The sequence below is a fragment of the Triticum urartu genome, chromosome 6A, assembly GCF_056163025.1.
Source record: "Triticum urartu cultivar PI428250 chromosome 6A, HENAU_Tu73, whole genome shotgun sequence".
Lineage (NCBI taxonomy): Eukaryota > Viridiplantae > Streptophyta > Magnoliopsida > Poales > Poaceae > Triticum > Triticum urartu.
Genome location: NC_141878.1, coordinates 129,068,314 through 129,094,122, shown reverse-complemented (window position 1 = coordinate 129,094,122; position 25,809 = coordinate 129,068,314). Strand labels below are relative to the sequence as shown.

General features: G+C 46.2%; 2 protein-coding genes across 2 annotated transcripts; one reads left to right on the top strand and one right to left on the bottom strand.

Annotated features, from left to right (window-relative positions):
• Positions 1–18,315, bottom strand: LOC147964452 (uncharacterized). The gene is made up of 4 exons (XM_087526996.1): positions 17,820–18,315; positions 1,734–1,776; positions 466–1,589; positions 1–349 (listed from the first exon to the last, which is right to left on the bottom strand). The coding sequence occupies exons 1-4, from the start codon at positions 17,875–17,877 to the stop codon at positions 324–326; spliced, it is 1,251 nt and encodes a 416-aa protein (XP_087383122.1). The 5' UTR covers positions 17,878–18,315; the 3' UTR covers positions 1–323.
• Positions 16,950–22,628, top strand: LOC125516741 (uncharacterized). The gene is made up of 5 exons (XM_048682066.2): positions 16,950–17,428; positions 20,684–20,840; positions 21,544–21,761; positions 21,831–22,004; positions 22,101–22,628. The coding sequence occupies exons 1-5, from the start codon at positions 17,225–17,227 to the stop codon at positions 22,185–22,187; spliced, it is 840 nt and encodes a 279-aa protein (XP_048538023.1). The 5' UTR covers positions 16,950–17,224; the 3' UTR covers positions 22,188–22,628.
• The last annotated feature ends 3,181 nt before the right edge of the window (positions 22,629–25,809 follow it).

The following is a 25,809-nucleotide window of genomic DNA, read 5'->3' as shown; positions in this document are numbered from 1 at the left end:
TAGCAACGCTGCTTATTCAAAACAAATTATGTCGTCACGACATAAAAGTAAGTCACGTGCTTTCCATATAGAAGTATTCCGCTCCTACATTATTGATGTCTAATACAGCGGAGTACATTGATGACATGGTTCAAATGGCTTAAAAACAGAATATTGAAATCAGATGTGCACACCATGATTGAAAGAAGGTGAACAAATGAAAGTAATCAATACACTGTTTTCTTTTTGGTTTTATAAAGGAGAGGCCTCCCGGATTTCCACTAGAATGCAGGTGTGCGGCGGGGTAATGTGGGGGTCCCGCTTTCCTCATATGATGGTTTCCTTCATGGCTCATCGACACCAGCGACACCTGATGCACGATGGGGATCACCAAAAAATGTAAACTAGCAATCTACTAATCATGCCGAAAAGAAATATTACATCCATAGTCTGCAGTAAGGAAATTATCTAATGATGTGAGTAAACCTGCAATGTAGAAGCTCTCGTATGCAAACATAGTCCCCCCTGGTGTTTCTCCCATGATCTTGGTGGATGTCTTCCTTTGATAATCAACTTCATATACCCCGTCAACAGCACGAATGAGGATAACTTTCCTGTCCTCCATGACACACACAATTCGGCCTCGTGGCCTATGATGATTTATGATGTGATCATCTTGAATGGGTATGATGGAAAGCAAAGGGATGGTATAGTTCATGGCCCAGGAAGATCCTTCACCGATGCCTCCAACCCTGGACCAAATCTCGAGCACTGAAGTGTTCAGAACTGCCAAGCCAAGAACATCATCGTCTAATGGCACAAGGTGGATGTGGCGTCGGAATTTAAGAGATGGCATTGCTTCGGGCAACTCGATAGGGTGGAGCAGATTCTCAGCCATGTCGAAGGCAATGAGGAAGTTATTAGTCAAATTCCAATACAAAACATCACCGATCAACATGCTTGGGCGGAAATCAACCAGGCCGTTGAACCAAACATGAGCTTGCGGGATATTCCAAGCCTGGGTTACTGACGACCACCTTCTTACCCTGATTTCGCGGCCGGTGCTCACAATCCAGACAACAACCCACGGTGAAGAGTGACAGTTTCCATGGTGGTGGTGGGCGACACATACCACTGTGCCGTGGACGTAGGTCAGTTCGGTGTGGGGGCGTGTTAATGTCTGCTCGCCAGTGATTGGATCCCACACTAAGAGCATATGTATGGCCCCTGCAAGCAGCAAAACCTTACCATGGCGGCAAGCAAGAACCTCCCAGTGGCTCGTGGAGAGAGTGAGGAGGCGGTTGTCTGGATACAAGATGGGCAGGGTGAATCGAGGGACACCGACAACACCTAGATGTTGATCAAAAGGGAGGAAACGATCTGAGCTAGAGAGGTTGGTGAAAAAACCCATGAGTGGTGTTATTCCGTGATGCTCCATCAGCCTCCTCAGGAACTTGCTAGTCTTGACAATGGAGCGCCACGCCCTGCACACAGCTGCTATCCTTGCAATGGTGACAGGATGTGGTGAAACCAGCACGAGGATGTTCCAAGTTATGTCATCGGGGATTTGAGACCATGAAGCGAGAGGGAGAGACACAGAGTCCATGCTTCTGCCATGTGAAAAAGGGTTAGGAGAACATTAGTAATTAATGAGAAGGCAATCTAACTCGCCGCATGACGATATTGAAATAGTCGTTTCTTCCAATGGTGATTTCTTCGTTATAGTAATTAACAGTAAGTCAATAGGTTAATACCTGACGATGGAGCCACATAACGAGCTCTTCACTTCGAGAACTTCTGTACAACATGGAGGCACCAATGAACAATTAGTGGGAGTAGTGTGTGTTGTTCTTACAGGAGAGCACATGTTCTTAGCCAAATACCTCCTCCATCCCAAAATAAGTGTCTTAGACTTAGTACAACTTTAGTACAAAGTTGTACCAAGTCCAAGACAGTTATTTTGGGACGGATGGATTAGATGTTCAAATTATGGAAGCATGTAAACACATAGAAGAAATGGGAGAGATGAAATATAAATGCTACATGTAAAGGAAGAATTTGAGTTTGCACGTTGTCTCCGTAACCTTTAACATTTTTAAAGTGCACTCTAGCTGGTTCTTTGGATAATATCAACCCGTTTTAGTAAAGCTTGTTTTAAGAAGATTTTTTTGTTAATAATCTGATCAGGCATACATTTACAAAAAAAATCATGTTTCGATTAAAAGAAACTTGAACTAGTTTTGTAGATAACCATGTTTGCCTTTATGTTGATGTAGGTTGTCAGATGTGGAAAATGGATTGGCCTAAGAAGTAGGATCAAGGTTGTTGAGGATAACATAAACACGTTTATTCAAATATATGTAATAGTTGTTTTCCAAAAACTTGGTTTTGGGGTTTTACGAGGATCAGTTCTAAATATCATCAAGTTAGTTAGAAAAAGACTAAACAACCACTTATGGTTGTTTGGACAACAAATTCGATTGCTAGAGCTACGAGTTGGCAACCAACACGCCAAGCAATGCAAGGGAATGAGAGAGGTGTCCAGTCAACCCACCATGTATGCACCAGGACCCCTCGACACAGAAGGAGATTGATGCCATTGTATACATGGAGGATGAAGCTAAGGAGTACCATGGCACCACCCCTAGCCTCCACCATCGAACCCACTATGCAAAAGAAGACGTAAGATTTCGAAGAGGTAACTCAGTCATGGTCTGTCACACACTCTACGATTACTAGCACGATGACCCAGGGCTTCACCCAACTATTACAATTACATTTTTATATGCATTCGTTACTTTTATAATGTTAGTTTATATTAGTCATATGATATTCATGGTTTTCTCTATATTATTCATGGTTTTTCTCTATATTGACTGCACACACAAGTTTCCTACCAAGCTCATACATGCAATTTGGGACTAGTATACATGAAATGAATCGAGCACGTTCACTACTCACTTAGCTAGGCTTACAACTAGTCGATCATGACACATACATACCTCGGTGCCTTCCGAAAGTGCTCGAGAGCTTGCATGCCCCACCCTAGTATCTAGCTTGGTTCAGAATGATGCTGGGTTTGCAATGGTCTTCGATGTCGCAAGTACAAAGGGACATAGGGAAGTAATGGTCCCCACTTGAATGGTGGGATCTTAATTCAACGAGTTATGGGACTTCGGGCGCCTCACTCGAGGATCTAGCGAGGGTCGAAATGGAGCTCGGGAGGCTCGATTGTGCCATTAAACACACATTTTGTGGTCCCACTATATAACACAATAGATTCTGAGAATGACTAACCAATTCTATGCATGCGAGCAAAACTCTCAACATAACAATGAACAGTTTCGAATAACAATCCAAAGGCTACATCGCAAAAAGACCAATTGTTCATAGTAGGAAAAGACTAAACTTGCTCCAACACAAGTATCAAACGGTTTTTCACCAACATATTTACATGTTGCACATCAAACTTACCAACATGAAAACCAAAGATCCTAGTAGGAGACAGCCAAAGCCACTCCAACACATCAAGCAAATGATTTTAGAACTAACATGTTTATGTTTCATACAACAAAAAAGGAAATGACAAAGCACACACTATGAAAGGATCAATACAACGGCCTCAAAGACTCCAAAGAGGCCTGAGTTATGGCACTAAAACCTTGGACCTTAACGAAGACCGTGGCATCTTTCTCCCATCATGCCACTATCTTACTCCTTTATGTCCTCGTAGGGGCAGAAGCTAGCATCTATGTGGAGATGGCATCTGGAGCAACATTCTTATCCAACATCATCATCAAAGTTGTGGCGAAAGCAACATCAAATGGTGGCAGACACTTCACCAGATGAATAACCCAGTTGGGAATATCCGATATCTCCTTAGTTGCATGCTCAAACTTAGCTAGTGATCGGGGCTTAACCCCAATCGTCTCACCGGACGATCTTAACCCCTATTAGTTTTGGGTCATATCTAGTATTATGAGTTGGTACAACTCACTTAGGTACCGCTCATGCAACACGCATAGAAACAATGCTTTATCCCTAGATGTCCAGTCAAATGATGCGCCTCAACGCATTTTGGGGAGAGCCAGCTAGCTCTAGGTTCAACTTTATTTCATCCCTAACCACAACTCACCCAATAACATGATTATTGATGGGAGGGAACCCTAATCATCGATAACATGCATCCAGGGTTGATAAGGACTTGCAAGTTCAAGGTTTGTTCCTCATGGATCAACTCCTTTGATCTTGCATAACTTATCGTGAAGTCACTCAGCCTCCTCCCCATATTTTTCCACAGATGCTTGGAGGTCATTGCAGACTGACTCCGCCATCTCCTAATGCCTCACTCATGGCACGCGAGTGTTGGAAATATGCCCTAGAGGCAATAATAAAAGCATTATTATTATATTTCCTTGTTCATGATAATTGTCTTTATTCATGCTATAATTGTGTTATCCAGAAATCGTAATACATGTGTGAATAATAGACAACAACATGTCCCTAGTAAGCCTCTAGTTGACTAGCTCGTTGATCAACAGATAGTCATGGTTTCCTGACTATGGACATTGGATGTCATTGATAACGAGATCACATCATTAGGAGAATGATGTGATGGACAAGACCCAATCCTAAACATAGCACAAGATCGTATAGTTCGTTTGCTAGAGTTTTCCAATGTCAAGTATCTTTTCCTTAGACCATGAGATCGTGTAACTCCCGGATACCGTAGGAGTGCTTTGGGTGTACCAAACGTCACAACGTAACTGGGTGACTATAAAGGTATACTATGGGTATCTCCGAAAGTGTCTGTTGGGTTGACACGGATCAAGACTGGGATTTGTCACTCCGTATGACGGAGAGGTATCACTGGGCCCACTCGGTAATGCATCATCATAATGAGCTCAAAGTGACCAAGTGTCTGGTCACGGGATCATGCATTACGGTACGAGTAAAGTGACTTGCCGGTAACGAGATTGAACGTGGTATTGGGACACCGACGATCGGATCTCGGGCAAGTAACATACTGATTGACAAAGGGAATTGTATACGGGGTTGCTTGAATCCTTGACATCGTGGTTCATCCGATGAGATCATCGAGGAGCATGTGGGAGCCAACATGGGTATCCAGATCCCGCTGTTGGTTATTGACCGGAGAGCGATCTCGGTCATGTCTACATGTCTCCCGAACCCGTAGGGTCTACACACTTAAGGTTCGGTGACGCTAGGGTTATAGGGATATGTATATGCAGTAACCCGAATGTTGTTCGGAGTCCCGGATGAGATCCCGGATGTCACGAGGAGTTCCGGAATGGTACGGAGGTAAAGAATTATATATAGGAAGTGCTATTTCGGCCATCGGGACAAGTTTCGGGGTCACCAGTATTGTACCGGGACCACCGGAAGGGTCCCGGGGGTCCACCGGGTGGGGTCACCTATCCCGGAGGGCCCCATGGGCTGAAGTGGGAAGGGATTCAGCCCAAAGTGGGCTGGGGCGCCACTTCCCCTAGGGCCCATGCGCCTAGGGTGGGGGAAACCCTAAAGGAAGAGTCCTAGGAGGGGAAGGCACCTCCTAGGTGCCTTGGGGAGGAGGGATTCCTCCCCTTGGCCGCACCCCCCTAGGAGATTAGATCTCCTAGGGCCGGCGCCCCCCCCTTGGCCCTCCTATATATAGTGGGGAGATGGAGGACTTCTTACCTTGATCTTTGGTGCCTCCCTCTCCTCTCCAACACATCCTCCTCCTCCATAGTGCTTGGCGAAGCCCTGCCGGAGTACTGCAGCTCCATCAACACCACGCCGTCGTGCTGCTGCTGGAGCCATCTCCCTCAACCTCTCCTTCCCCCTTGCTGGATCAAGAAGAAGGAGACGTTACGCGGACCGTACGTGTGTTGAACGCGGAGGTGCCGTCCGTTCGGCGCTAGGATCTCCGGTGATTTGGATCACGTCGAGTACGCCTTCCTCATCCCCGTTCTTTGAACGCTTCCGTGCGTGATCTACAAAGGTATGTAGATGCAATCCGATCACTCGTTGCTAGATGAACTCCTAGATGGATCTTGGTGAAACCGTAGGAAAATTTTTGTTTTCTGCAACGTTCCCCAACAGTGGCATCATGAGCTAGGTCTATGCGTAGTTCTCTTGCACGAGTAGAACACAATTTGTTGTGGGCGTTGATGTTGTCAACTTTCTTGCCGCTACTAGTCTTATCTTGCTTCAATGGTATTGTGGGATGAAGCGGCCCGAACCAACCTTACACGTACGCTTACGTGAGACCGGTTCCACCGACTAACATGCACAAGTTGCATAAGGTGGCTGGCGGGTGTCTGTCTCTCTTACTTTAGCTGGAGCGGATTCGATGAAAAGGGTCCTTATGAAGGGTAAATAGAAGTTGACAAATCACGTTGTGGCTTTCACGTAGGTAAGAAAACGTTCTTGCTAGAACCCTACTTCAGCCACGTAAAACTTGCAACAACAATTAGAGGACGTCTAACTTGTTTTTGCAGCAAGTGCTTTGTGATATGATATGGACAAAGTTGTGATGAATGATGAATGATCTATATGTGATGCATGAGATGTTCATGTTATTGTGATAGGAATCACGACTTGCATGTCGATGAGTATGACAACCGGCAGGAGCCATAGGAGTTGTCTATATTTTTTGTATGACCTGCGTGTCATTGAGAAATGCCATATAAATTACTTTACTTTATTGCTAAACGCGTTAGCCATAGTAGTAGAAGTAATAGTTGGCGAGCAACTTCATGGAGACACAATGATGGAGATCATGATGATGGAGATCATGGTGTCATGCCGGTGACAAGATGATCATGGAGCCCCAAGATGGAGATCAAAGGAGCTATGTGATATTGGCCATATCATGTCACTATTATTATTTGATTGCATGTGATGTTTATCATGTTTTTCATCTTGTTTGCTTAAAACGACGGTAGTAAATAAGATGATCCCTCATAATAATTTCAAGAAAGTGTTCCCCCTAACTGTGCACCGTTGCGACAGTTCGTTGTTTTGAAGCACCACGTGATGATCGGGTGTGATAGATTCTAACGTTCACATACAACGGGTGTAAGACAGATTTACACATGCAAAACACTTAGGTTGACTTGACGAGCCTAGCATGTACAGACATGGCCTCGGAACACAGAAGACCGAAAGGTCGAGCATGAGTCGTATAGAAGATACGATCAACATGAAGATGTTCACCGACGTTGACTAGTCCGTCTCACGTGATGATCGGACATGGCCTAGTTAACTCGGATCATGTTATACTTAGATGACTGGAGGGATGTCTATCTAAGTGGGAGTTCATTGAATAATTTGATTAGATGAACTTAATTATCATGAACTTAGTCTAAAATCTTTACAATATGTCTTGTAGATCAAATGGCCAACGTAGTCCTCAACTTCAACACGTTCCTAGAGAAAACCAAGCTGAAAGACAATGGCAACAACTATACGGACTGGGTCCAGAACCTGAGGATCATCCTCATAGATGCCAAGAAAGATTATGTCCTACAAGCACCGCTAGGTGACGCACCTGTTCTCCCTGCAGAACAAGACGTTATGAACGCTTGGCAGGCACGTACCGATGACTACTCCCTCGTTCAGTGCGGCATGCTTTACAGCTTAGAGCCGGGGCTCCAAAAGCGTTTTGAGAGACACGGAGCATATGAGATGTTCGAAGAGCTGAAAATGGTTTTCCAAGCTCATGCCCGGGTCGAGAGATATGAAGTCTCCGACAAATTCTTCAGCTGTAAGATGGAGGAAAATAGTTCTGTCAGTGAGCACATACTCACAATGTCTGGGTTACATAACCGCTTGACTCAGCTGGGAGTTAATCTCCCGGATGACGCGGTCATTGACAGAATCCTCCAGTCGCTTCCACCGAGCTACAAGAGCTTTGTGATGAACTTCAATATGCAGGGGATGGAAAAGACCATTCCTGAAGTATTTGCAATGCTGAAATCAGCAGAGGTAGAAGTCAAAAAGGAACATCAAGTGTTGATGGTGAATAAAACCACTAAGTTCAAGAAAGGCAATGGTAAGAAAAACTTCAAGAAAGACGGCAAGGGAGTTGCCGCGTCCAGCAAGCAAGCTGCCGGGAAGAAGCCAAAGAATGGACCTAAGCCCGAGACTCAGTGCTTTTATTGCAAGGAAAGTGGTCACTGGAAGCGGAACTGCCCCAAATACTTAGCGGACAAGAAGGCCGGCAAAACGAAAGGTATATGTGATATACATGTAATTGATGTGTACCTTGCCAGTACTCGTAGTAGCTCCTGGGTATTTGATACTGGTGCAGTTGCTCACATTTGTAACTCAAAGCAGGAGCTGCGGAATAAGCGGAGACTGGCGAAGGACGAGGTGACGATGCGCGTCGGGAATGGTTCCAAGGTCGATGTGATCGCCGTCGGCACGCTACCTCTACATTTACCTACGGGATTAGTTTTGAACCTCAATAATTGTTATTTAGTGCCAAGTTTGAGCATGAACATTGTATCAGGATCTCGTTTAATGCGAGATGGCTACTCATTTAAATCCGAGAATAATGGTTGTTCTATTTATATGAAAGATATGTTTTATGGTCATGCTCCGATGGTAAATGGTTTATTCTTAATGAATCTCGAGCGTAATGCTACACATATTCATAGTGTGAGTACCAAAAGATGTAAGATTGATAATGATAGTCCCACATACTTGTGGCACTGCCGCCTTGGTCACATAGGTGTCAAACGCATGAAGAAGCTCCATGCTGATGGACTTTTAGAGTCTCTTGATTACAAATCATTTGACACGTGCGAACCATGCCTCATGGGTAAAATGACCAAGACTCCGTTCTCAGGGACAATGAAGCGAGCAAACAACTTATTGGAAATCATACATACTGATGTGTGCGGTCCAATGAGTGTTGAGGCTCGCGGTGGCTATCGTTATGTTCTCACCCTCACTGATGACTTGAGTAGATATGGGTATGTCTACTTAATGAAACACAAGTCTGAGACCTTTGAAAAGTTCAAGGAATTTCAGAGTGAGGTTGAGAATCAACGTGACAGAAAAATCAAGTTTCTACGATCAGATCGTGGGGGAGAATACTTGAGTCACGAGTTTGGCACACACTTAAGAAAATGTGGAATAGTTTCACAGCTCACGCCGCTTGGAACACCTCAGCGTAATGGTGTGTCCGAACGTCGTAATCGCACTCTATTAGATATGGTGCGATCTATGATGTCTCTTGCCGATTTACCACTATCTTTTTGGGGCTATGCTTTAGAGACTGCCGCATTCACTTTAAATAGGGCTCCGTCGAAATCCGTTGAGACGACACCGTTTGAATTATGGTTTGGGAAGAAATCTAAGCTGTCGTTTTTAAAAGTTTGGGGATGCGATGCTTATGTCAAGAAACTTCAACCTGAAAAGCTCGAACCCAAATCGGAAAAATGCGTCTTCATAGGATACCCTAAAGAAACTATTGGGTATACCTTCTACCTCAGATCCGAAGGCAAGATTTTTGTTGCGAAGAATGGATCCTTTCTAGAGAAGGAGCTTCTCTTGAAAGAAGTAAGTGGGAGGAAAGTAGAACTTGATGAAGTATTACCTCTTGAACCGGAAAATGGCGCAGCTTAAGAAAATGTTCCTGAGGTGCCTGCACCGACTAGAGAGGAAGTTAATGATGATGATCAAGATACTTCTGATCAAGCTCCTACTGAAATTCGAAGGTCCACAAGGACACGTTCCGCACCAGAGTGGTACGGCAACCCTGTCTTGGAAATTATGTTGTTAGACAACGGTGAACCTTCGAACTATGAAGAAGCGATGGCGGGCCCGGATTTCGACAAATGGCTAGAAGCCATGAAATCCGAGATAGGATCCATGTATGAAAACGAAGTATGGACTTTGACTGACTTGCCCGTAGAGCGGCAGGCCATAGAAAATAAATGGATCTTTAAGAAGAAGACAGACGCGGATGGTAATGTGACCATCTATAAAGCTCGGCTTGTCGCTAAGGGTTATCGACAAGTTCAAGGGGTTGACTACGATGAGACTTTCTCACCGGTAGCGAAGCTGAAGTCCGTCCGAATCATGTTAGCGATTGCCGCATTCTATGATTATGAAATATGGCAAATGGACGTCAAAACGGCATTCCTTAATGGTTTCCTTAAGGAAGAATTGTATATGATGCAGCCGGAAGGTTTTGTCGATCCTAAGTATGCTGACAAGGTGTGCAAGCTCCAACGCTCGATTTATGGGCTGCTGCAAGCATCTCGGAGTTGGAACATTCGCTTTGATGAGATGATCAAAGCGTTTGGGTTTACACAGACTTATGGAGAAGCCTGCGTTTACAAGAAAGTGAGTGGGAGCTCTGTAGCATTTCTCATATTATATGTAGATGACATACTTTTGATGGGAAATGATATAGAGCTTTTGGACAGCATCAAGGCCTACTTGAATAAGAGTTTTTCAATGAAGGGCCTTGGAGAAGCTGCTTATATATTAGGCATCAAGATCTGTAGAGACAGATCAAGACGCCTCATAGGTCTTTCGCAAAGCACATACCTTGATAAGATATTGAAGAAGTTCGATATGGATCAGTCTAAGAAGGGGTTCTTGCCTGTGTTGCAAGGTGTGAAATTGAGCTCAGCTCAATGTCCGACCACGGCAGAAGATATAGAAGAGATGAGTGTCATCCCCTATGCCTCAGCCATAGGTTCTATTATGTATGCCATGCTGTGTACCAGACCTGATGTAAACCTTGCCGTAAGTTTGGTAGGAAGGTACCAAAGTAATCCCGGCAAGGAACACTGGACAGCGGTCAAGAATATCCTGAAGTACCTGAAAAGGACTAAGGAAATGTTTCTCGTCTATGGAGGTGACGAAGAGCTCGTCGTAAAGGGTTGCGTCGATGCTAGCTTCGACACAGATCTGGATGACTCTAAGTCACAAACTGGATACGTGTATATTTTGAATGGTGGGGCAGTAAGCTGGTGCAGTTGCAAGCAGAGCGTCGTGGCGGGATCTACATGTGAAGCGGAGTACATGGCAGCCTCGGAGGCAGCGCATGAAGCAATTTGGGTGAAGGAGTTCATCACCGACCTAGGAGTCATACCCAATGCGTCGGGGCCGATCAAGCTCTTCTGTGACAACACTGGAGCTATTGCTCTTGCCAAGGAGCCCAGGTTTCACAAGAAGACAAGGCACATCAAGCGTCGCTTCAACTCCATTCGTGAAAATGTTCAAGATGGAGACATAGATATTTGTAAAGTACACACGGACCTGAATGTAGCAGATCCGTTGACTAAACCTCTCCCTAGAGCAAAACATGATCAACACCAGAATTCCATGGGTGTTCGATTCATCACAATGTAACTAGATTATTGACTCTAGTGCAAGTGGGAGACTGTTGGAAATATGCCCTAGAGGCAATAATAAAAGCATTATTATTATATTTCCTTGTTCATGATAATTGTCTTTATTCATGCTATAATTGTGTTATCCGGAAATCGTAATACATGTGTGAATAATAGACACCAACATGTCCCTAGTAAGCCTCTAGTTGACTAGCTTGTTGATCAACAGATAGTCATGGTTTCCTGACTATGGACATTGGATGTCATTGATAACGAGATCACATCATTAGGAGAATGATGTGATGGACAAGACCCAATCCTAAACATAGCACAAGATCGTATAGTTCGTTTGCTAGAGTTTTCCAATGTCAAGTATCTTTTCCTTAGACCATGAGATCGTGTAACTCCCGGTTACCGTAGGAGTGCTTTGGGTGTACCAAACGTCACAACGTAACTGGGTGACTATAAAGGTATACTACGGGTATCTCCAAAAGTGTCTGTTGGGTTGACACGGATCAAGACTGGGATTTGTCACTCCGTATGACGGAGAGGTATCACTGGGCCCACTCGGTAATGCATCATCATAATGAGCTCAAAGTGACCAAGTGTCTGGTCATGGGATCATGCATTACGGTATGAGTAAAGTGACTTGCCGGTAACGAGATTGAACGAGGTATTGGGATACCGACGATCGGATCTCGGGAAAGTAACATACCGATTGACAAAGGGAATTGTATACGGGGTTGCTTGAATCCTTGACATCGTGGTTCATCCGATGAGATCATCGAGGAGCATGTGGGAGCCAACATGGGTATCCAGATCCCGCTGTTGGTTATTGACTGGAGAGCGATCTCGGTCATGTCTACATGTCTCCCGAACCCGTAGGGTCTACACACTTAAGGTTCGGTGACGCTAGGGTTATAGGGATATGTATATGTAGTAACCCGAATGTTGTTCGGAGTCCCGGATGAGATCCCGGACGTCACGAGGAGTTCCGGAATGGTCCGGAGGTAAAGAATTATATATAGGAAGTGCTATTTCGGCCATCGGGACAAGTTTCGGGGTCACCGGTATTGTACCGGGACCACCGAAAGGGTCCCGGGGTCCACTGGGTGGGGCCACCTATCCCGGAGGGCCCCATGGGCTGAAGTGGGAAGGGATCCAGCCCAAAGTGGGCTGGGGCGCCACTTCCCCTAGGGCCCATGCGCCTAGGGTGGGGGAAACCCTAAAGGAAGAGTCCTAGGAGGGGAAGGCACCTCCTAGGTGCCTTGGGGAGGAGGGATTCCTCCCCTTGGCCGCACCCCCCTAGGAGATTAGATCTCCTAGGGCTGGCGCCCCCCCCCCTTGGCCCTCCTATATATAGTGGGGAGATGTAGGACTTCTTACCTTGATCTTTGGTGCCTCCCTCTCCCTCTCCAACACATCCTCCTCCTCCATAGTGCTTGGCAAAGCCCTGCCGGAGTACTGCAGCTCCATCAACACCACGCCGTCGTGCTGCTGCTGGAGCCATCTCCCTCAACCTCTCCTTCCCCCTTGCTAGATCAAGAAGAAGGAGACGTTATGCTGACCGTACGTGTGTTGAACGCGGAGGTGCCGTCCGTTCGGCGCTAGGATCTCCGGTGATTTGGATCACGTCGAGTACGCCTTCCTCATCCCCGTTCTTTGAACGCTTCCGCGCGTGATCTACAAAGGTATGTAGATGCAATCCGATCACTCGTTGCTAGATGAACTCCTAGATGGATCTTGGTGAAACCGTAGGAAAATTTTTGTTTTCTGCAACGTTCCCCAACAGCGAGCTCTTTCGACTTTTTGACCATCGTGTCCACCTCAAGACGTGCAAACTTGGCACGCTCCTCCGCTTGGGCACAAGCCATGCACACAGAGATTCACCCGCTAAATATGCTTGGGTTGCTCCAAGGCAGAGGTGTTCAACCCCTCGTTGTGAGGGTCAGCAACACCCTGTACAGACCATAAATCTACTCATCCAAAGTAAAGCAGAATCCAAAAAAGCCAAGAAGGTAAATGATGAGTAAGGCAAACCTGCATGGCCTTAATTGCATCCTGTAGGTAGAACTTGATAGCCCACAACCTCGCCAGGGATGGAGGACTGACAACTAGAGCTTCATTCCTAGGGGGCTCAGCCGCTGACAAAGGTGTCACTGCTTGTGACCTTTAAACTCACTCTTAGAGGGGTGGTGCTAGTGGCAACACAACCCACCGTGCTACCAACCAAAGCATCCTCCAACAAGCTGCAATGAAGATAAGGCACCATCAAAACTCGCTAAGTGAGTTTCACAAGGAAAATAAGGGATCAACATAGAGACAATCTAGAGCCTTGTGTGTGTCACACTTGAGCCGTCCTGGCGCTATGACCTCCTCCCATCGCTGCGACCAAAAAGACAGAAACTAGATCGCTGCTCTATGACGAATAAACAAGAAAGCTTACCGAGTTTAAGCTAGACATGGTTGGATAGAGGTCGCTTTGAAAGGTGCCTCCGGTCCAGGCATTGGTAGCAAGTGCCTCTGGTGCAGACGCATTGGCGGCTGACACCACCTCTTAGGCCGATGCCCCAAGATCATTGTGATCCTTGAACATGTGATACTATTTCTAACAATGCGATTGGGAGTTCATCAAAACACAAAATGAGAATAACCGAAAAGAATCCAAAGGGGATAGAAAGCACACGACTAAGTTCACTTTAGCCTAAGGATGCAGTCTTTGTCTTATGCATCCATCTTGATCGATGCTTCTGGAGCGTTGTGGTTCCTAGTCCTTCGACATCTTTCAGGGCAGGCCATCTCGTTCACCCTAGCCCAAGGGACCTCCTATCAGGGATCTGTGCATTGCAAGAAGTGGATAATGATAATTTGGAATACCAGTTGCGGGAAGAAAGGACCGAGCAACTTACCGTTCCCATCATGACAGGGGTCCAACCCACCATATAAATCTACGCGGGTTCTACCCACTTCGTGAGGGGGGCAATCTATCGACAGATGAATTCACCAGTGACATGGACATCATTCAGCTACCAGTTCGTAGGTCTATGATGAAAACTTCCATCTCCCTGATGAAGTCGTGATCAGCCACATGCACAGTCCAATCATCTAACCTGGAGCAGTCGTCCCATCGGACACGATGACCATTGCGTCGTTGGTTTTGTGCCATTATGGCTCCAAGAATTACGTGTTTTCACCTCGATGATGTCCTTGTTCTTACATGTTGGTGTTCACCTTGATAAAGCACAAAAAAGATGATGACATAATTCCAGATCCAGAAGTATCCCAAGAAAACCCTCACACGAGTGTACAAAGGGAGAAAGAAAGACCACCGAATTTGGGGTTAGATGGTAAGACATGATTCTACAGAGGAATGCAACACCGAAAGAAGGAGGGACAATGAAAAATTCACAACGCATAGCATGTCATCGAGGAGGATCACCGTTGTAGCACCTTCAGACGTGAGGAGACCACCCATTGAGAAGGCCACCCCTCGAAACAACATCCCCTCATCGAACATAATGAATAGTTCCATGAGAACCAAAGACGATGACCAACCGCAAGTAAGGACAGTGTTGGCCTCTCCCGACGCAAGCAAGGACACCAATATGATCAAAAGTGCACTTGCAATGTAGCACAATAGTTGGCAGCTGCGTGCTAAGGGCTCTCAATTATAGCAAAGTCGGGGGCAGTGCTCTGGGAGGTCATGTCAAAGTATGGAGAGGGAAATGAGGAGGATGGCTCAAGGAATTGGGGACAAAGTATGAAGGAAGCAAGGTAACCCAACAAGGAATGGGGAATTAAAATATAAATCCTACACACCATGCATCCTCAAAAGCCAAACCAATAAGAGATAAAGGTGCGGTGTGAATCAAGGCGATGAGGGATGCAACACAGAGATTCGTATCACATCACCATCCATAATTCGCTGCCCCCCTATAGGGTATGCCACATGGCAGCCGATCAGACCACCCACATGGCCACACGGAGGGAACAACTTCATCGGGCCTGATCAACACCAAACAAGTTGCCCACCGACTTCAAATGGGGCAAACGGCTTGGGCAATACGCCCACGACCGCATTTCGAATATTGATAGGGGGTTATCGAGGGGAAGTGGTTTCACTGTATTCTCATCCATGCATACCGTAACTTGAGCTGTAGTGCATGATACGAGGGGCTCATTCCTATGAGGCCAGTTACCTTAGACGTGCAAACCTGGTTTCCTTAAGGGGAGTTGTGCGACTACCAAAGATGGAGAAGATCAAGACTTGCACAACAAGAAGATCAAGGTGACGGACAACGACCACAAACCAAGACCCCTATATAAGGCACTCCCTCAAGACAAGAGGAGACCTTAGACTCCTCCAAAAATCAGAATAGTTTATTAGTTCATTAGTAGATCCGATTAGGGTTCTCCGTCCAGATCGTCCACCTCCAACACGAGCGACTTGATCCTCAACTCCCCGAATAGTCCATTACACTCCCCCATTGTAATCAATCTATGGTAGAATCTCATATAAGTAGGAGTAGGGTTTTTACTCACCCGACGAGGGCCTAGCCTGGGTAAAACTTGTGCCTCGTGTCCATCTGGTAACCCGAGGTAATGTCCCATTACCATACAATTCTATGTAGGTTCATCGTATTGTTATTTTGTACTTGGCAAAACACTGTTAACATCAAGTTAAGCGACCGCTATTCCATCTCGTCCATAATTGTGGACATGATTGCTCGAACAGATTGACACGCTGGACCCACAAGACTTGATTGTTTACCATGTCAGCCATGACTCACCATGCGTTAAGTATACGATGCAAACACGCAACCAAGTCTCTTATCAAGTTTCACCCCAACATAAGATCTGCCCATGATACCTGACACTCATAGTACACATACTATCGCCATTCCCACTTGGGTAAAAAGTGTCCCGTCACAAAGCATCCAAAAAAGGAATACAACTACCGAATAGGATTGAAGAGTTTATTATTTTGAGTTTTGATTACCTTAATTTTCACTAATGTTCAGGCTACAAAACTCAGGGTGTGATAGCACCCAACTATAGGTCCTCTTCTTTATGCTTCCCAAGCCACCTCATGTGTCTAATGGGACCAAACGTGACGCAAAATTTTGAGATTTTGTCATACTAAACTCTATATTACTCTCGTTTTTATTCCCTGGATACGATGATGAAGCCTACCAATAATTTCATCACATCGAGCTTGACATGCACAAAATTTCCTATTTCCTAAACATCTAGTTCCCGCAAACCCCTTTGATCGATACCTAGGAGGACACTTGTGTAATCTAGATCCCAACCGCCATCCTATCCACTAAGAAATCCCTAAACAGGCGAGGACCGCCCGCTGTTATTTTCTGCCAATCTCCGAAACCAAAAGCTTGAACCGTGAAAACTAAATTTTCCTCAAGGGCGGTGAATTTCAATTTCACTTCCCGTGCATGCCACCGTCATGTTCGCATAAAATTTCACTTCTCTGAAATCCACCGCCCTGATCGCCAGACGAGAGGCATTCTAGCAACAAAGCTAGCACTAACAAGCCAAACAACAACAACGACAACAAAGCTAGCACTAATAGTAATAGGTTAACCAAACCAAAGCAGACCCAACGACCGTCGTAAAGCACCAAACCAAACCAAACCATTTCGCAATCTCGCAAGCGACGCAGCCGCCTCACCACCAGGAATCAGACCGCGCACGCCTCCTTAGCTCGAGCCCAGACCGGAGCCCTGTTCCGCCGTGGATCGCTGGAGGAGAGGGCCACCGGCCGGATCCCGACGGGCCAGATGGTGGGCGACCCCCGCGGCGGGGGCGAGTAGCACGGCTGCGATCGGCGGCGGACGGATCGGCGGCGCCGCAAGGCGGCGGGGGCCACCATGTCTGCCGTAGTGTGCGGCAAGAGGTCCTCCATCTTCGCCGACGAGCTCATCCCCTCCTCTCCGCCTTCCCCTCCCCACCACCACCCTTCCAAGCGGGCCCGCTGCTCCCCGACCCGCGCCTTCGACGACGCCGCCGCGGCCCACCGGCGGGAGGCGCTGCTCCACCACCTTCGCTCCCTCTTCCCTCACATGGATCCCCAGGTCTCTCGCCCTGCTTTGTCTCATTAATTTAGTTGCCAAGAGAGATTTATTTTGTAGGAATTGGCGTTGGACGCACGAAGGCGACTCTTTTCATGTGAATTTTGTGCTCTGTGGTTGGATTCTGCTGTGCCTGGAGCTGTGAATGAAATAGGGCTAATCTTAGTATTGTTGTGATGAGAGGTTGGTGTTTGGAAACCTGGGTGTGAAGATCCTCTGTTGCTTTGGTAGATTTGTGATATTTCTAATTCTCCAAATGCTATGGTGTTGGATGCTGAAACCAGGTCCTTTTGTTGTGAAGTTAGGGCATTTCTAACCGACCCCCTAAAAATAGCGGAGTATCCGGCGAACTGCCGACGGGAGAGATCCGAGCGACTAGAGGCGGAGTCAATACCTGCATGTGGCGCAGAGGCGTCGCCAGGGCTGTGCGGTCCGGTACCCGGCCAATCCATGGCAAGGCGCAGTCGCCGGCGGCCGGAAGCGCCAAATCCGGCGGCGGTGGCAGCAGCCGCAGATCTACCGGTTATGCGCCGGCAATGGGACAAGGAGGCACAAATCCGGGTGGTTAAGGACCGCGGCGAAGCCTACGGAGCGTCCGTGGTGGCGGGCGGTGGCCGGCGGGGGGTGGGAAGGCGGCGCCGGCTTAGATGCGGCGCGGGAGTGGGGCAGGGGAGGCAGAGGAGGAGAGGAGAATTTTTACTCAGCCACCGAGCGGTGGAGTAAATATAGGGAGGCGCGGCGCGGCTGAGGATAATTTATCCTCCACTACCGCCGATTGGGGATGCCTTTGCGGCGGACCTTTGCTTAAACTTGATGTGGAAAGCGTTTGACGCAAAGCTGTTTAGGCTATAGCTACTCAAGTGCTATCTTGATGAAATGGGTAATTAGTTACAAAGAGACTGTTCACTCAGAAGAGGTGAAGAGCTTAGTGCGCCAGTTTGGAGAGTTTAAAATCACCCACGTCAATAGGGATCAAAATAGGGCAGCTTGCTCAATTTTTTTTTTAAGAAACGCAGGAGAACTGCGCAATTCATTCAGAAGGGGTGGCTGACAGCCAAACTGTACAAACCATACCAGAAGGTATAGGCAAACAAAGAGAAAAATAAACAAAAAGCGGCATGGCGATCACTCGTGGCTAGATCAAAAGCGGCATGAGTTAGCTCAATTTAGTCTGCGGCTTTCTGTGCTTTCACTTTGGGACCATGGACTGAGTTTTGTCCAGCTATTGGATGCTGAATGTAAACCTATCGTGATGCAATAGATCTCACCTTTTCCTCACAATAAAGAAAGAAAGAAATAGGGCAAAGCTTTGATGAATGTTACCCGACTTATTTGGTGATGAATGATGAATCAACTAATCGATAATAATTTGGATCATATTTATCAGATTCCCTTAAACCATTGTTAAACATCTATTTCGGTCGAGAGATCTGGTTCACAGTTGGGCCGCAATCTTATTTCCTAAGGGCTGGATGAGAAACTAGCTGCTAATGAACAAAGAAAACCAAGAGAACTAACTGAGAGAGGGATGCTGTCATGTCGGATCTGATGCCACGTCGCGCTGAAACTAATGGTCGACGAGTCGTTCTGGGGTAGCGACTCTTGACTAGTTGTCACTAGTCTAGACTCATGGTCGACTAGTCGACATGAGGAGCAGTAGCAAGCCAGCAACCAGGGGAGGAGCAGCAACCGGATCTTCGTGATGAGGTGCAAATATCTTCTTCGTGAACCACATCTCTGATTAGTGAGCCGAGGAGGTATTACCAACCCTGAGGAGCCTACTTTTATGAAGTCGTGAATCTCCTCCAAACCTGGATCATGGACCCAGCAAATTGCGAGTCATGTATCATGGTTTGGATGATTATCAAGCAATCTAATGATAGCCTTCTATTGTCAACTAGGAGGTTTCTCTTTCAGGATGTGTTGTGACAATATTGTGTCTACCTTTAACTAGTTTACATCTTGCTAGGACTTCCCATCACAAAATTTGACATTCTGAGCATTTTCTCAGTACCTCGGATATCCCTTCTTTGCGTATTGCATTTCGGGTAATGCTAAATGTCACTATTGTTTGCGCATATAATGCTCTGAGCAGTTTCGGTTCTTATATATATGTACTTGGGATTTGTCATTTCTTCGTAGTTGTCGGGAGATGCTTCTCTATTGTGTCCCATATATGTTTTCCCTCTTTTCACTAACTTGTACTCCCTCCGTCCCAAAATAAGTGACTCAATTTTGTACTAAAGTTAGTACAAAGTTGAGTCACTTATTTTGGGATGGAGGGAGTACTAAATAGCGAGCTAACAAGTCCCCTTCTTTTTGACACCAGACTTTCCAATCAAAGTGGTTGTAAGACTCATAAGGATCTAGTTTACGAAGATCCCATTGTATTCCAGAAGCTCGTAACGTCAGTCCTTATAAGCCCTAATTTACTGCCTCTTATCTGATAATAAAACCTACTCCTTCCAACTCGCTCTAGAAAAAGGGGATTCTGTGCAATACATTGTTGATCTTCAACAATTCCGCGTGAAAAATAATCACAGAAATCTAAACATTTATTGATCCATCTATAAGGTAGATTGGCAGCCTCTGGATGATTGAAGAAATTCTATGGATAGAGAGCCAGTTCCATTAGACTTATATAGAACAAACATTCCGTTTGCGTGCCTTTCCCTGTACTTCAAAGTCAAACGCAACTGCTGCTACATATATGAGAAGTGTTTTGCTAGATTATTTCAATAAAGACACTTTCAATTATTTTGTTATATGTAGATGTTTGCAGGAAACTGTCATTCCATTATTTTAGTTTCTTTTATTGAACTATGTATTTATCTTACTCTAATTGAGATATTTTTTTACACCTTCTTACCAACTATAATAAAACTAGCTGTTTGGTAATTGCTTACCCATCCTTTTTTTAGCATGGCAAACCTTTGTAAGCGGTGTGTATGTATTTGTGCCTGAACAGCTGGCATTTTCCCCCATTAATTCTCAATATTGCTGCAGCCTTCATGTAAATGTGCCATTCATAGAAATTTCCTTATCATTCTTTTCTATTTATCTGCACCTGCTCTCATGCTTCCATTGTGACAAGCGTATTTCCCTGGTTAGTGTTTTTTGCTCAATGAAGTTGGGGATCTTGTATTGGAACTTGTGGTTTTCATTTTAGACTGGCATGGTTAGAATGTTTTTGTGATTAAATAGTGATTTCTTATTGTAGCAGTATGATATTGATATTGCTTATCATAATGATTCCAGTTGCTTGAAAGAGCTCTTGAAGCATCTGGAGATGATTTGGATTTTGCAATAAGGAGTTTGAATGACCTGCGCCTGGAGTCAGCTGAGGCTATCTTTTCAGCTGCTGTTAGTGAACCTGAGAATGGCCTGTCAACAGCCCTTAAGTTATCGGCTGAAGGTATGCTGATTGAATTTACATCAGAAGGTGGTTGCATACTAGACATTCAAGCACAATTCATCGCATTTAACATGTTTATTTATTGATAAAAACTTGTTCGATAAGTGAAACAGTATGCACAATTGTTCTGCTTGATGTTTTGCAACAATGGTAGTCAGTCTGATCAAATAAGCATCTTTCCCTGAATTCCTTAATTGTTCTGCCTGGTGTTTTGCAACAATGGTAGTTAGCATTATCATAGTCTGCATGCACTTTTCATGTATTTGTGTCCTGTGTAAAAGACATATTTTAATTTTTGTTCTGTCATGTCTATCATGCACATTGTGGTTATTTGAAATAGACTGCATGCCTTGTACTTCATGTATTGCATAATCTATGCTACTCAATTTTCAATTGGTATTATATGGCATCTTTGGTATTCCTGCAAAAATGTCTTATATTAGTGTACAGAGGTAGTACTCCCTCCGTCCCAAAATTCTTGTCTTACATTAGTCTAGATACGGATGTATCTAATACTAAAACGTGACTTGATACATCCGTATTTAGACAAATCTAAGACAAGAATTTTGGGACGGAGGGAGTACTGGTTAAGCTTTTATTACTTCCACGATGTCTATTGTTTGGCAGCCTACTTATATCACTATATCTTTATGAATCATGTATCCCTTTTATATTAATGGAAACAATTTTCAATGTTGGACAGGTAATGGCCAATTGGATGCTATTAGTGGAAATCCACCTGCGACAGATAATTGTCAGACAAATCACCATAGCTCTGAATGGGTTGAGCTATTTGTTAGAGAGATGATGAGTGCCTCTGACATAAATGATGCACGGGCTCGTGCATCAAGAGCTTTGGAGGTTATTGAGAAGTCCATCATGGAGCGGACAGGAGCCGAGGCAGTGCAAAACTTGCACAAGGTACTATGAATACACTCGCATAATATTCACGATTTACCTCTAGGGCTTAATGTTTTCACTTGTCCATAGGAAAATACGATGCTAAAGGAGCAATTAGCAATAGCTCTTCGAGAGAATGCTGTTCTGAAGCGGGGGGTTGCAATCCAACACGAGCGCCAAAAAGAGTTTGATGATAAGACACAGGAGGTTCACAACCTAAAGCAATTGATTTTGCAGTATCAGGAACAACTAAAGACTCTCGAGGTTATCTCCAGACCTTGCTTCTTTGGTTCTTAGCTATCCATTTCACACCAAGGGTTGGGTTTTAATTTATCTCTTGCGAACCGCCTGTCATTGCAGATCAATAATTATGCACTTAGGATGCATCTACAGCAGGCTCAGCAGAACAGTTCAATGCCCGGGCGTTTCCACCCTGATGTTTGCTGATAAGCTTTCCATCCTGATGTCTGCTAATACGCACATCGAGGAGGATATCCCTCTCACACTAGAATTCTGCCCAGGTATCTTATTGTCAGAGGGATTCAACTATTGGCCCTGGTATTCGTACACTTTCCGAAGTCCCGAGCTCATATGGTATTCGTACACTTTTGAAGCCCCAAGCTCATATGTTTACGTATGCATCACATTACCATAAAGACCTGCCATCTGAGAAATGTAAACAGCGAAGTGTCGATATTGTAATAAAGGATCCTGTGCTCCAGGAAAGGTCAGAAGAAATAATATGTTGAGGTGGATGGTGCTGCGGTGCCTATTGGTTAATGCATCACTCTGTAACAGTATTTTGTGTGTGACCTCAAGGGTGAGCATAGTGTATTGCTACCAGACTTAAAATGCAAGTATCGATGAAAAATGGCGTGTTGATGTTTATTTCCTTTGCTGTGACAGTCGAATCTTTACAGGATGTGTTGATCGTTCGTTCATTTTGTATGAGCAGAAATAGACCTGTGTTGATCGTTCGTCCATGGCTTTCGGCTCTATGGTTGAAGCTCTTTTTATCGCCGGATGAAGCTTTTTTCATCACGATATGAAGCTTTTTTGGTCACTGGTTGCAACTTTCCGGCCGGCGGGTGAGCTGCTGTCGTCAATTGGTTTTTCATCTTTTTTGCTACCACTGTTTTCGCGTTTGCTGGAAGCATCACATTTTTTGCTCCCACCGTTGTTTTTGGATGTGAACAACGGGCCGTCGTCACCATTGATTCTGCAGGGGCGAGGGAGAGGTGAGGGGATGGGCAGCACAGATGAGCAGCGGAGCTGCAACCAGCAGCTCAAAAGGCGACGGGCGACGGCGGCGACCGGTGACGGCGAGGCAATTCGGCAGGAGGCAACCTGCTTCGAGGTTGGTCGTTTGCTCGTTCATGGCGAGCGCCGGCGGCGCAGCTGCTCTGTTTCCCGCTGGTCTCGTTAGATTTGGTTTTGAAAAGAAAAACAGAAACCCCAATCCAACGGCAACACTTGTCGCATCGGGTGCCGGTGCCTATCACTGTCCTTAATATATTGGTGAAAATAATTACTCTCTCTGTCTGAATTTACTTGTAGTAGAAATAGATAAAAAATGTATGTATCTAAAACTAAAATATGTTTAGATACACCTATTTTCTGATTAGTATAATAATTATAAATTAATAAGAGCAAATTGACACAATGGATTTTTTTTCGGTTTTATCATTTGTGTGGCAACTGTTTTCTTTGTTGCTTTCTAACTGTTTTTTTTTGCTTTCTGTCGACTCTATACATCAGCATATTTGGGCCTCCGGTCCACACTTGTAGCATGTGTTCGTTGTGTGTGCACGTGATAATCCTAGACTCACGAGCTGTTTAAGTGTGTTTTACCAGACCTTTCAATTAATTTTCTATACCCTGAATTTCACCAGGGTGGGGCTCATCCCTCTTCATATCTTCCAATCCTACTCTTCCACGTCATGCTGTCCGTTGAATCCGTGAGACTCCACATGCGTTTCGCTGTGCGTGAGTGCGTTGTTTCCTTGCTTTGTGTGCATGCTTGTGTATCAGGTGATACGGAGCCTTAGAGCTCCCATCATACGAGCTTTTAGGAGCCGTTGTATCTGAGATTTGATGGATCAGAAGCTCGTATCATGCGAGCATCGAAGGCATAGTATCATCTGATATTTTCCCGTGTATGTAAGTATGTGTGTGAGCCTGCATAGATTGTGTGTGTGAGAGAGATATGGGGGGAATGCTGCTATGCACATGACAACTTTCAGCCAATGTTTTCATGACATTATGGTTTATGCACATGACAACTTTCAGCCAATGTTTTCATGACACTATGGTTAGTACTGGTGACCGGTCCACGGACATTGATGTGGGAGTCAACCATCCAAGATATATTTGCATACAATTTAAAGCACATTTCAACAAACCGAACCAAAATTCATCAAACACGATGAATTTCATTAAAGTTTGGACATAATTTACATAAAATGGCCAATATTTCGACGTCTAACTTAAAATTAAAAAAACTAAAGTTTATAGTGGAAGACCACCTCTTACGCGTGGCCGCCCTGCCTGGCCGCACTGCCGTCACAATCGTGTCATCATCGTCCCTCCAACGGCGCAAGGGCGCGGGGTCGTAGCGGCAGCCTTGTCCGGCCGCTGCCTGACGCCCGCGGAGGAGCCGCTCCGCTTCCTACTGCGGGGTGTGGAGGGCTGCCGCGGCCATTTCAACGGCGCCCGTAGAGCCTTGGCGGTGGCCTAGCCCCTGCCGGCATTGGCGGAGGTGTCTCTAAGCAACAACTCATCGCTGATTTTTGCGAGCTCGCCGTCAAAGTGACGGTGGCGCCTCACGGCCACCTCCGCGGTCATGATAGACCGCTCCAGGGCCTAGGTCGCCGCTAGGTCGGGGTCATTGAGGACCCAATACAGTGTCGCGCCCGACTTGGCGAATGCGGAGCGGCGGGCAACATTGCGCCGCTCATTCCGCGTTGCCTGCCTCATTGCCCTTTCCACGACGGACACGACAGCTCGCGAGCTCAGGGGACTGCCGCCACAGCCGGCACCGAGGTAGTGTAGGATCCGGTCGCGGGCCTTGGCGATCGGGGACAGTAGTTCGTCTTGACGAACTGGCCGCGTCGATTATGACGGGGCTGCAACGGTGACCCATCGATCCTGGTGTATCAGTTGTACGGCATCAGCGACGATGGCTACTCCTTCACGCGACGCCCGATTTGGACACCGCAGTTGTTGGGGATCGTAGCAGAAATTTAAAATTTTCTACGCATCACCAAGATCAATCTATGGAGTAATCTAGCAACGAGAGGAAGGGGAGTGCATCTACATACCCTTGTAGATCGCTAAGCGGAAGCGTTGCAAGAACGCGGATGAAGGAGTCGTACTCGTAGCGATTCAGATCGCGGTTGATTCCGATCTAAGCCCCGAACCACGGCGCCTCCGCGTTTAACACACGTGCAGCCCGGTGACGTCTCCTACGCCTTGATCCAGCAAGGGGAGAAGGAGAGGTTGGGGAAGACTCCATCCAGCAGCAGCACGACGGCGTGGTGGTGAAGGAGGAGCGTGGCAATCCTGCAGGGCTTCGCCAAGCACCGCGGGAGAGGAGGAGGACTTGGGAGAGGGGGAGGGCTGCGCCAGAACTTGGTTGCGGCTGCCCTCCCACCCCCCACATATATATAGGGGCAAGGGAGAGGGGGGCCGGCCCCCTCAGATCCAATCTGAGGAGGGGGCGGCGGCCAGGGGGGTTGCCTTGCCCCCCAAGGCAAGGGGGGCGCCCCCCTTTAGGGTTCCCCCAAACGCTAGGCGCATGGGCCCTAGGGGGGGAGGCGCCCATCCCACTAAGGGGCTGGTCCCTCTCCACACACAGCCCATAGGGCCCTCCGGGGCAGGTGGACCCTCCCGGTGGACCCCCGGAACCCCTCCAGTGGTCCCGGTACAATACCGATAACCCCCGAATTATTCCGGTGACCGTATGATGACTTCCCATATATAAATTTTTACCTCCGGACCATTCCGGAACTCCTCGTGACGTCCGGGATCTCATCCGGGACTCCGAACAACATTCGGTAACCACGTATAT

Bases quoted from the DNA above. Each gene is read 5' to 3' on its own strand.
- LOC125516741 (XM_048682066.2), top strand. From the start codon at position 17,225: ATGTCTGCCGTAGTGTGCGGCAAGAGGTCCTCCATCTTCGCCGACGAG. The intron at 17,429-20,683 runs GTCTCTCGCCCT...TAATGATTCCAG, and splicing joins TCCCTCACATGGATCCCCAG to TTGCTTGAAAGAGCTCTTGA. The intron at 20,841-21,543 runs GTATGCTGATTG...AATGTTGGACAG, and splicing joins CCTTAAGTTATCGGCTGAAG to GTAATGGCCAATTGGATGCT.
- LOC147964452 (XM_087526996.1), bottom strand. From the start codon at position 17,877: ATGGATTGGCCGGGTACCGGACCGCACAGCCCTGGCGACGCCTCTGCG. The intron at 1,590-1,733 runs GTATTAACCTAT...TTCACATGGCAG, and splicing joins TTATGTGGCTCCATCGTCAG to AAGCATGGACTCTGTGTCTC. The intron at 350-465 runs GTTTACTCACAT...ATCGTGCATCAG, and splicing joins CGAGAGCTTCTACATTGCAG to GTGTCGCTGGTGTCGATGAG.